This window comes from Mchenga conophoros, linkage group LG3 (assembly GCF_057382185.1).
Source record: "Mchenga conophoros isolate Kocher_MC1m ecotype Shallow Benthic linkage group LG3, M_conophoros_male_GT1.1, whole genome shotgun sequence".
Classification (NCBI taxonomy): domain Eukaryota; kingdom Metazoa; phylum Chordata; class Actinopteri; order Cichliformes; family Cichlidae; genus Mchenga; species Mchenga conophoros.
The window spans coordinates 75,520,694-75,531,299 of NC_140528.1; the positions used below are offsets into that span (position 1 = coordinate 75,520,694).

General features: G+C 41.1%; 1 protein-coding gene across 1 annotated transcript; it reads left to right on the forward strand.

The window, feature by feature from the left end:
* The first annotated feature begins 2,282 nt into the window (after window positions 1-2,282).
* syt4 (synaptotagmin IV) lies at window positions 2,283-10,065 on the forward strand. Its single transcript, XM_085267259.1, has 5 exons — window positions 2,283-2,588; window positions 4,502-5,118; window positions 5,216-5,539; window positions 8,174-8,294; window positions 8,716-10,065. The coding sequence occupies exons 1-5, from the start codon at window positions 2,555-2,557 to the stop codon at window positions 9,033-9,035; spliced, it is 1,416 nt and encodes a 471-aa protein (XP_085123385.1). The 5' UTR covers window positions 2,283-2,554; the 3' UTR covers window positions 9,036-10,065.
* The last annotated feature ends 541 nt before the right edge of the window (window positions 10,066-10,606 follow it).

The window sequence follows — 10,606 nt, forward strand, 5'->3', positions numbered from 1 at the left end:
TGCTCTCAACCCTGCTTCCCCGTGATTTAACACCACGCGCGTGATCTGCAGATGCCGTGCAGGTGCGTCTGCACGGCATTTAACACTCTAATAATGTTTTACCAATTTAAAGATCCTTGAACCAGGATTCTTGTAATGGCCAGCAGTGGGCGTCTTGTGTGCTTTCAGAGAGACCTCATTGTATAGAAATCTCTGTGAACAAGGGCGAAAACGCCCTCACTCTCTGACCTGAAGAAGCACTAGCCAATCAACTAGTCTAAAAGTAAAAAAAAAAAAACACTCAGGTATCAAGTTAAATTGGAGATTTAATGGACAATGTCAAAAACTCTCTGACAAAAGGCATCACATTCTTCAATAATAAATTATTCCACTTAACTGTGCGGCACCTCACATCATGCATTATGAGCTATGCAGGTTATACTCCAAACAGACAGTGAAGAAGGAAAATTCAATGTTAAATATAATATGGTAACCTAATTTTTTCTTAAAAACTAAAACAATGCAACTGAATGGTGTGGTGGCACATTGTGCCGTGCATTATGAATGATGCACATTGACTGAAAATGTATGACAACCATTTCAATAAAAGTTAAAATCTAAATAAAGGCAAACAATAAATCATCAAGGCAGTTTCGTCTGATTATCTGAGGTCAGGACAGCAGGGAAGCCCACCAACATGGCATAACAATTTACTGGCAATGGCAAAATTTGCACAATACATTATTGTATTGTATTGTATTGTATTGCCAGTCCTTTTTGTGGATACAGGTATAAACATTAAGCCAGTAAGCCTACTTTGACATATATGTGGATATATTGTAGAATTACTATAAACCCTTTATTGAGTGTAACTGTAGAATTTACATAGTTTGGAAGATGGCAAGTAGTAAAAGTAACACTATTCAGCATTATCATCATCATCATCATTATCATCATCATCATTATCATCAGTGAGAGCCCATCATTTTTTTATGTAGACCGTGACTGAAGTGTAAGTTGCTCACTTGTACTCAGTCAAGTTTTCCACATCAGTTGCATTGTTTGGCCAAGTAGTTGGAAGTTATGTTCCAAATGATGTTTGCAGCAACATAGCGTTGTCGACTTCTGTCCTCAACAGCATTAATAGTTGATTTGACAATCAACTATTGCACCAATTTGATCTCTGTATTTCTTGTGCCTCCCAGGTTTCAGGGTCCCTGTGTGTTTCAGAATGTTAAAAATATATTTCTATGTATCTTATCATATCTTTTGGTCTTCCCTTTGGTCCTTCAACAGAAGACAATTCTCCATAATAGATGGCTATAGGCAGCCTCTCTGCAAATTCTATTCCAGCCCACCTGAGATGAACTGCTGTGATACAGGCCTCTGTACTAAATACGCCTGCTTGCTCAAGCACCACCTCTAGTTTGCAGACTTGCTGTGTGCATGTACTGCAGTTGTGTACTTTTGTTCTTCTGTGTATGAAGTGTATGAATGTGTGTGTGAATGGGTGGATGACTGGATATGTAAAGCGCTTTGGGGTCCTTAGGGACTAGTAAAGCGCTATATAAATACAGGCCATTTACCATTTCTTAGTTTAAGAGGTTATGAAAGTGTTCCTTCCATTGCTCAGTAATTGCTCATATATGTAAGAAGTCAATTCCTGTCAGCTGTCTTCTCTCATGCAACTGAATTGGTTCAGCAACCATAGGTGACCCTCAGTGCAGGGCCTACATCATGCTCCTATAACCTGTCTGGTATTTTTCACGTACATTATCCTAGTGGATAAGTTTTGTTGTGGTCAAGACTTTATAAAACAATTGTTTTTCGTAGTTTCTATTATTGTGTTTTCTGTTTCCTGTTGTTTCCTATAGCGGTTGCTATAGCCCCTACAGGACTGTAATATAATCACCTTTTACTTAAAAATTATGATTTCATCAGAGTAAAGCATAACTGCATAAATACATCTCAGTTATGTTAATGAATGATATGACCACAATAACAAAACAGTATTCTTATGGACTAAGGATGCACACACACACACACACTTACAAATACACAACCACATCACATAAACACGGATGAAGAAGACGCACAAGGAGAATGTTCAATTCCTAGCAATCAATTAGGAAAATTGGCAACCCTGTTGTGCTGCTTCACCGGGGGTCCTGATTTCACAGCCAGCCTCCGTCACTACTGCGTCAGCACTGATGAGCTCAGCCTTACCGTAGGGGAGGGGGGAGGGGGGGCTGGGGAACAGTGAAGAGAAGGGAAGAGTGAGAGTGAGAGAGAGAGTGAGAGAGAGAGAAGAAACGGGGTGTTGCCGCCTCAGAGACACACTCACGCATCACGGAGTAACAGCAGCAGGCTGAGAACAGAGCATCCCCCATACTTCTCTCTGGGAAATCCTGTTTGTTTTTTAATTATTGAAGCATTACAAAGACTTTTGTATTATTAATAAAATCTGAGAAAAACCGCACGAGCATAGCATCAGAGGAGCGGCTACTACAGAAAGCAGCGCCGAAGCTGAAGCGTTGAAGCAGACGGACATTGTTCAGCACCTTGGATAGCGACCATGGCTCCAATGGTGGAGGATGGAGCTCAGCTCGGTGAGTCCAAATCCTGCTCAAAACTTCACGGATATCGTTTTCATCGAGAAAAACCCACCGTGGATGTCTAATCTGCCGCGTGACTCATCCTAAAATTGTTAGCTAGCACTGGCTGGAAGTGGCCAGAAGCTAATTTATGGATTTCAAATTTAGCTGACTTTCTAAATGTCGGCTTCTTCTTTTTTTTCTTTTTCTTCTTCGTTGTTTGCTATTTTTGTAGGGCGTGTAACTAGTGTAAAGTGAATGGCTCGCGCAGTGTGTCGTAAAACAACGTGTTTGGGTGGACTTCATTCCTCCATTTTGCAGCTGGCCAAAGGGCGACAGCTAATTATCAGGAAAGGGTGGAGCTCATTATTCAGTGCGATATTAATGGGTGCAATAATGAAGTCACTATTTTTGCATTCTAGGTGTTACTACAACGCAGGTAAAGCCAGGAAAGCACCTGTTTCTTTTCTTTATTTTCCTCTCGGTTCAGCTGCTACCTCACTGCCCTCCCGTTGCCTCATCCATCTGTCTGTTGTTGCTGCCTTGAAAGCCATCCCACCCAGGGATGCTACTGGGCTGAAATATTCATGAAAAAAGCAGAGAAAACAATATGTATAAGTGCTGTGATCTAAAAGTGAAGTGAACTGCTTACTCGTGGATAAAGTGAATTTCGTTGTATTTTCAGATTATTACACAGTTGCCAGAGCAAAATCAGCCTACAATATTAAGAAACTATATGAATGGAAATCTCTGCAATATTATTAGATCACCCCAATCCCATAGAAGAAGATTACATATTAATTATTTAGGGTTAAGTGAGAAGGGAACTATATATTCTTATTGCTTGCTGTGTGTTAACAGAACACATTTGCTTTACAATAACCCCAGCACAAAGGCTGTCTTAGGAAAGTGTGAATTAGTGATACTGTACTGATTCTCAAATTATCAAAAGCAGAGCCATGATTGTGTTGACAATATGAAAAGGCAGATTTTAAAGATAAGTATCAGAGTGATTGATTACCACAACCACCACCTTGCCACTTCCACCTCTTCCTTCTTTTTATGGGCTGATCTGAGTGCTTTTCCACTATGTCGCCTGCTTAATTGCAGGAAATGGTATGCATTTTCTTCTGCGAGGCAACCCTTTTAAATCTGGTAGCATGACAAGGCAGCTTGATTGATGGTGAGTCACAGCTCAGCACTGCAAAACAAAGAACTGAAGCATTCACTTGTAAATATCTCTGTCTCCGGCAATACCATAAAAGGAAAACTGACAGGAAATAGGTCCCTAAATATGCCTTAGTAATCCCAATAGTAGTGACCATCATCCTTGATGAGTATGACTAAAGATATCTGCGTTATTAAGTACTGTTTCTAAATCAGGACCACCCAGCTGGTTGAAATAAGGATTTGCCCAAACCACATGTATTAAATTCTCACTGCAAATATTTGAATCTTCAACATTTCTGCCTGTTTCCTTGTAATAGTGTACACTGATCTTTATAATGCTTTTGTGACAATGACTGGATCTGAGTTTAGCTGTTTTTATAAAGCTGCTATGGAGAGATCACCTTGTCACAAAAGACGTTGTGTAGTTTTCCCATAAGTTCATTATTTTTCCACCTGTTTCCTGTTCATAAAGAGTAACCATGTTTGGATTCTGAAAACAGTGATGCCGAGATTTGATCAGAGTTGAACAGATTGCGTTGTTCTCCCTCTGAGTCAAGGCTGCAGCTGCATTAGTCAGAATCACAAAATGGACTCACTTGCCTCGGTGTAACAATAAAATCTGTGAGATAGAAACTGTTTTACAGTTGCTGCTTAGTTTGTTAAGTTTTTATTTTTAATTTTACTTTGCTGAATTATTTTTCTCCATCTGTCCACCCACACCCCCGCTGTCCTTCCCTTCATTCTTTCCTCCCCCACAGTGGCAGTGCCAGTAGGTGTTGCTGTGGTGAGTGTCTTCGGCCTCGTATTCACTGTGTCAGCCTTTGCGTGGATCTGTTGCCAGCGTAAAAACACCAAGTCCCAGAAGACACCTCCGTACAAGTTTGTGCACATGCTCAAAGGAGTCGACATTTACCCAGAGAGCCTCAGTGGCAAGAAAAAGTTTGCTGCGCCTCCCACCACAGCAGCTAACGACACCAGTAAAACAGATGTCAATGGAAACTGCCACACCGCGCCACCAGTGAATGCAGCTGCCACAGACAAACTGGCATCAAGCCCAAATGGCTCCAGGCCAACTCTCCATCTGGACCTGGAGAAACGGGATCTGAATGGCAACTTTACCACTAAACCATTTCATCACCACCAGAAGCTGCGGAGCTCCCCAGATCTGGAGCTGCCTTCTCCCCATGCAGGGTTCACCCAGCCTGGTGTGATGGACCGCCGTGACCTGCCTTCACCATCCAGTACTCTCTCCAGCCAAGCACCCACCCCGGCTGTGGACAGGCCCCAGGGGGAAGACAAGGAGGCTGGACTAGGGACCCTCCACTTTTCCCTTGAATACCAGGAAGAGAGGAAGGCATTCATTGTTCATATCAAGGTACTGTATATGTTTAAGATTATTTTTAAAACATTTAAAGTAATACTTATTTTTAATACATACAGTCTTAAATACTTGATTGTTTTCACTTTTCTAGGAAGCCCATGGTCTGACTCCAACTGACGAGCAGTCGCTGACCTCTGACCCTTACATCAAGCTGACCCTACTGCCGGAAAAAAAGCACAGGGTGAAGACCAGAGTCTTGCGAAAAACTCTAGACCCCACTTTTGATGAGACCTTCAGCTTCTACGGCATCTCACTTGCTCGTGTGTCAGAGTTGGCCCTTCACTTCATGGTGCTGAGCTTTGACCGGTTCTCTCGTGATGAAGTCATCGGCGAGACCCTTGTTCCCTTGTCTGGGATCGACTTGTCCGAGGGGCGTGTCCTCATGAGCCGAGAGATAATCAAGAAAAATGTCAAGGTAAGATTTGGAACAAATGTTTGAAGCCTTAGTGTTGTATTTCATGTATAAAGTCATTCAGTGAGCTCAATTTTAATTCTACAACTGCTCTGATAGTGACTCAGCTTTTTTTCATCACACCATCTCTGTCTACACCACCACTCCCTAAAAGCATTACAGCAGAACAGCTTAGTCAAATTCAGCAAAGTAAGCTGATTACTTCCACTGTTACCATATTAATCAATGAATAATCTTAAAAGTCATTTAAATACTAAAATATAATAATATGTAAATCATTCAAATGCAAGCCCACCATTTTATCGATTCCAAATTCTCTTAATAAAAATGATTAATCTCATTCCGTGTGTGTGATCTCTATCTTCGATGGAAGTTTTAAATTAACATTTCATTGGTATATACCAGAGGAATAACTATCATAACAGCCTCTAGTTGGTTTAGAAATGATTTTAATATCATGTGAAACCAGAGGAGAAAGCAGAGAGGGTATATATCTGTGGAGAGAGAGATGAGATCTGTTACAGGAATATGGATTTGCAAGTTGACACTGAGCTGCTTTGGATACAAGGATGCTTTTGGTATTTATTGTTTACGTTTTTCATCAGCTTTTTTAGGGTTCGTTATTTTCTTACGTCATTTCATCTGCTCATTGCATTTAACAGCTGGAACTGCTTTACATGACATCCTCCCTACATGCCTTTCCTTTAGTGCATCACACAGTTAAAACGGTAATGGCAACCTGTGAACCAGGCTATCATGGCGACATTTCCCATTCCACGAAGGTCAGACGATAACAACACTACATCATTATAGATCTGTGGGCAGGCGGTCCAGGCTTGCTGTTCCTGGCATCTGTGAGGACCACAAACATGCAGAAGTAATGTTTATAAGTGTCATTTAATGTATTGAGTACTTTGACACCCATGAGTACATTATGTCTTCATTTCCTCTAAATGCATTAGCCTAAATGATTCCTGGTTTGGCTAAATTAAATAAAAGTAAAAGGATATCCTTGTGCTTATCATTGGTCTGTGGTATAGTATAGAGCACCACTCTATAGACTGGTATTAAATGGTATGGCCATGCATGAGCATCTCTCATTGTGTAATTATAGACGTGTGAGGTGATATTGTGCTCTTCTAAAATGGAAGCTCTTTCCCTGTGTGGTAGTTGTGGATATGTTCATGCATATTTGTAGTTTCTCAAAAGGAATATGAGCTACGTGTAATGTCTTTAATGGTCTCTGGTACCATATCGTACTCTAGGGAAGTGCTAGGAAATGGAAGTCTGTGAAGTATAAAGGTTTTATTCCATCTCCACTCGTCTCTCTTCAAGAGGATAAGATTTCTTATCTCTCTTCTCTTCACCCCATGCTGAGACAAACTGTATTTCATCAATTCCATTTCTCATCTGGGTCCCAGAGGAGAGAAATCTCGCAAAGCTTTATAGTAAGGGGGAATAAGAACCTGTGAAATCAGCTAAAAATTAGTTTTTGAATTCGTGAAATTGCTTTGCAGGTTATTTCTGGCTTCTTTTGCTGAAGAAAATCCTTAATCTCTTTCATTTATTTGCTATGCCGCAGCTGAACTTGTCAGAATGAGAAACATTTCATATGCAAATAAAAGGGCGGAGAACGCAGCTTGTTGGCCTTGTAACATGGATTTACAGTGCACAAAGGGACAATAATTAAACAGAACCATTTTCTCCACATCAGCATGAGAGACGCATGCAGTTGTTTCTTAAAAGTTGCAGCCCATGCCTTACAGGGTGGTGGCTCTCTTTGTCTGTGTGACATAGATTTTGTCTCACTGCTTTGTGTAGTTTTGTGTATGTGTGACCACCCAGTAGTTTAAAGAATCAATACACCAGAAAATAAGAGACACAGGCATCACCAACATGCTTTCGCTCTGGAAGTACAGAAACAATAAATACATTAATACACAAATAAACAAACTAATTAGACTAAAAATAACAGGCAATCCTTTTGGATTTAGACCTGAACATCAGGTCATTGCTAGAAGTTGTCTGTGTGCTACTTCTCGTTGCTGTGGCAACCATGAGACTGCGAGCCTCTAAGGTGCGATCGCAACCATCTGAGGTGCCGACTCTCACGGGGCGCGGGCATGGATGTGTATGTGCATGAGCAAACTGTGACAGCAGCAACAAATTGTAGAGAAGATCGGGAGCTTCTCAGTGACACATTTTGTGTGTGTTAAATATGAAAATCTACCACATAAGCAGGTGATGATTATTTAGCCGGCAGTGTCTCAAGCTGTCAGGACTGGCACCATTTGCTGCACGGGAAGCAGCAGCAGCACCACAAACTGTTTTGTAGCTCGTAATTTTGTAGGTTATTCATTATTTAATAACTACCACGCCCTATTGTGTTAATTCTTTTAATACATACTAAGTGGATCCATTCTTCTGATTAATTTAACCTACTTAAATGTATTAACTTGAGAACCGAATAACAACTTTACAAATGTCTGCTTATTAAGTAGAATTGGAAAACATGAAAGGACAGGCTGGATTTAGGGTTTCTTTAGTGTAAGTTTCACTTACAAATGTTTGCTCTGTTTGCTCTGCCGATTTTTGCTTTTTTTTTTAAAACTTTATCCATGCTTCTCTTCTCCACAGAAATCTTCAGGTCGTGGTGAGTTATTGCTGTCCCTGTGTTACCAGTCCACCACCAACACTCTGACTGTAGTTGTTCTCAAAGCTCGCCACCTCCCCAAGACTGAAAACAATGGACCTACAGGTACACGGGCTTTTAACTGAACCAGTTTAATATGCAAACCATGTCCATATAACTGCAGGCTTGAATGTATTTCTTCTTCATAACGGTAAAGGGATGAAACCAAAATCATTTTGCTCTTCCTGCTGTGCATCCCAGACTGCTTTAGATGCTGTGATAGTTGCACTAATGGCACCGCCACCGCACCAAAGTAATCTGATCAGGATGTGATAGAGCACTTTAGTGACAAGCACACACACACACATACACACACAGTGTTTACACAGCCAGCCTCTTTTGTCCTCATCACTAACATCCATCATTTCCGCTCTATTGATTGCTGTATTGATCTGGTTTAGAAATAATGTGCCACTCTGCAGCTGCCGCAGGCATGGATAGTCGCTGTGGCTTTTCTTGCTCAACTCTTATCGTTCTTCTCCTCCAGATCCATATGTCAAGGTGAACATGTATCATGGAAAGAAACGCGTGTGCAAGAAGAAAACCCATGTGAAGAAAAGCTCGCCTAACCCGGTGTTTAATGAGCTCTTTGTCTTCGATCTACCCTCCGAAGAGGGCCTGAGGGACACCAGCGTGGAGCTACTGCTGATGGACTCAGACATGGGCAACTCACGCTGCCCCAACACCGTCATTGGGCGCCTTGTACTGGGCACATCGGCGGCAGGTACTCCCGGGGAGCACTGGAGGGAGATCTGCGACCACCCGCGTCGCCAGATCGCCAAGTGGCATGTCATGTCAGAGGATTAGAAAATTGGGGTGTTGGTGGCTCCTGTCATCCATATCTGATCTGGTTCAACCACGAGAGGGACGGAAGGAGGATGGGTGGGATCCAACATCCTGCTTGCCAGTAACCAGTGGACTTAAAATGAGGGCGGGTTGAATAAGGGGGGAGTGGACTTTGATGTGTGTAGGAGGGGTTCATTTCAAGTGATGTCATCATTCAATCGTTCATTCATTCAATCACCTATCTTTGAAGTATTTGGGGTTCAGTGGGAGGGCAGGGGCATGACAAAAGGAACCCCAAAGCTTTAAATGATTCCAAAGACTGTCACTGAAAATCACCTGGAAACATGCAGCATCATCTACATGCAAGCAACCAATTGTCACTGTAGCCGTGTGCAGTGCAGAATGTCTTTAATGTTGCTATTACTCTTCTTCTTTTCCTCTTCTTCTTCTTCTTCTCTTTCTTCAGCTCTTCCTCCTATAAATAGTAACCTATATTCCATCATATGAAAACCAGAATGAACCACATCTGACACAGCTGTAAAAAAGTGGATTATTATTAAAGTTTATTTTATAATGACAATGTTTTCATCATAAAGATGTAGACTGTTTTTATTTATCTTTTTTTTATTTGCACTCTTGGTTTGTTGAACATGTTTTGTAAGTATAAGTGGTATTTCATATATCATTTTCTTAAGTGCAAGAAAGCCTAAATTAGGTGGTTGGAGAATAGATTGGAACTGACTGTCTGCATCGGGGACAGTAATGTGGATGCATTTACACACGTGTGAGAGGGTGCGCGTCTTTCGAATAAAGTGTCCTGACACCACTGTGTGAGTTTGTGTGTGTGTTTGTGTGTTAAAGAGATGGGAGCCGCATAATATTTACGTTGTGTTTTGTCCCCTTTACTGTGAGCACAAAGACGGCTGAAATGTAAATGTATGTACTTATAAAATATGGCAAGTTCTGAGAAAGAAAACGAGTTTGATTTTTTTTTCTTTTTTATTTAACTGTCAGTGTGTTATTAAAAATACATTAACACCACTTCTATAAAGGATTTCAAGGGTTGAGTCTGATGCAAGAAACTAAGGTAACAAAGTTAAATATTCTTATTATTTTCCTGGCAACAGCCACCATCTCCACAGAAAATCTGTCTAAGCTAAAAGCTTCTTTAAAATTATACTACTACATTACACAGTCTGTGCACGCATCACCTGCCCCACCTCTAGGGATGACATCATTCGGCTCAATTCCAAATCTGATGATGTAATAACTGCTGAGTGGCTAAGTGCTTGGGGATGAAGTCATCATGTCTGAATTTAATATCAGCTAAGTGGTTCAACAAGAGGACAGCTGCCTCAGCATGCTACTCCCCTCTTTTTCCCTTCCTTTCATAAAATTATAAATTCAACTGCAAATCTAAGTCTTTAAAACTGTTATTCCTCTATTTCTCCTCCCACCCTGTAGTCTGTAGTCTTGCACTGAGTTGCATCAGTGTCTGTTGGTCTGTCCCCTTGCACTTCTTCTTCAGTGCTTCTAACACTGTAGCTGGTTTCTATTGTAAACACCTGTCTGTCATTATTTAAGAACTCAAG

What these genes read in the sequence shown, in the direction of transcription:
- syt4 (XM_085267259.1), top strand. Translation starts at nt 2,555, where the DNA reads ATGGCTCCAATGGTGGAGGATGGAGCTCAGCTCG. An exon ending in GGAGGATGGAGCTCAGCTCG is followed by an intron (nt 2,589 to 4,501) that starts GTGAGTCCAAAT and finishes CCTCCCCCACAG; the next exon opens with TGGCAGTGCCAGTAGGTGTT. An exon ending in TAATCAAGAAAAATGTCAAG is followed by an intron (nt 5,540 to 8,173) that starts GTAAGATTTGGA and finishes TCTTCTCCACAG; the next exon opens with AAATCTTCAGGTCGTGGTGA.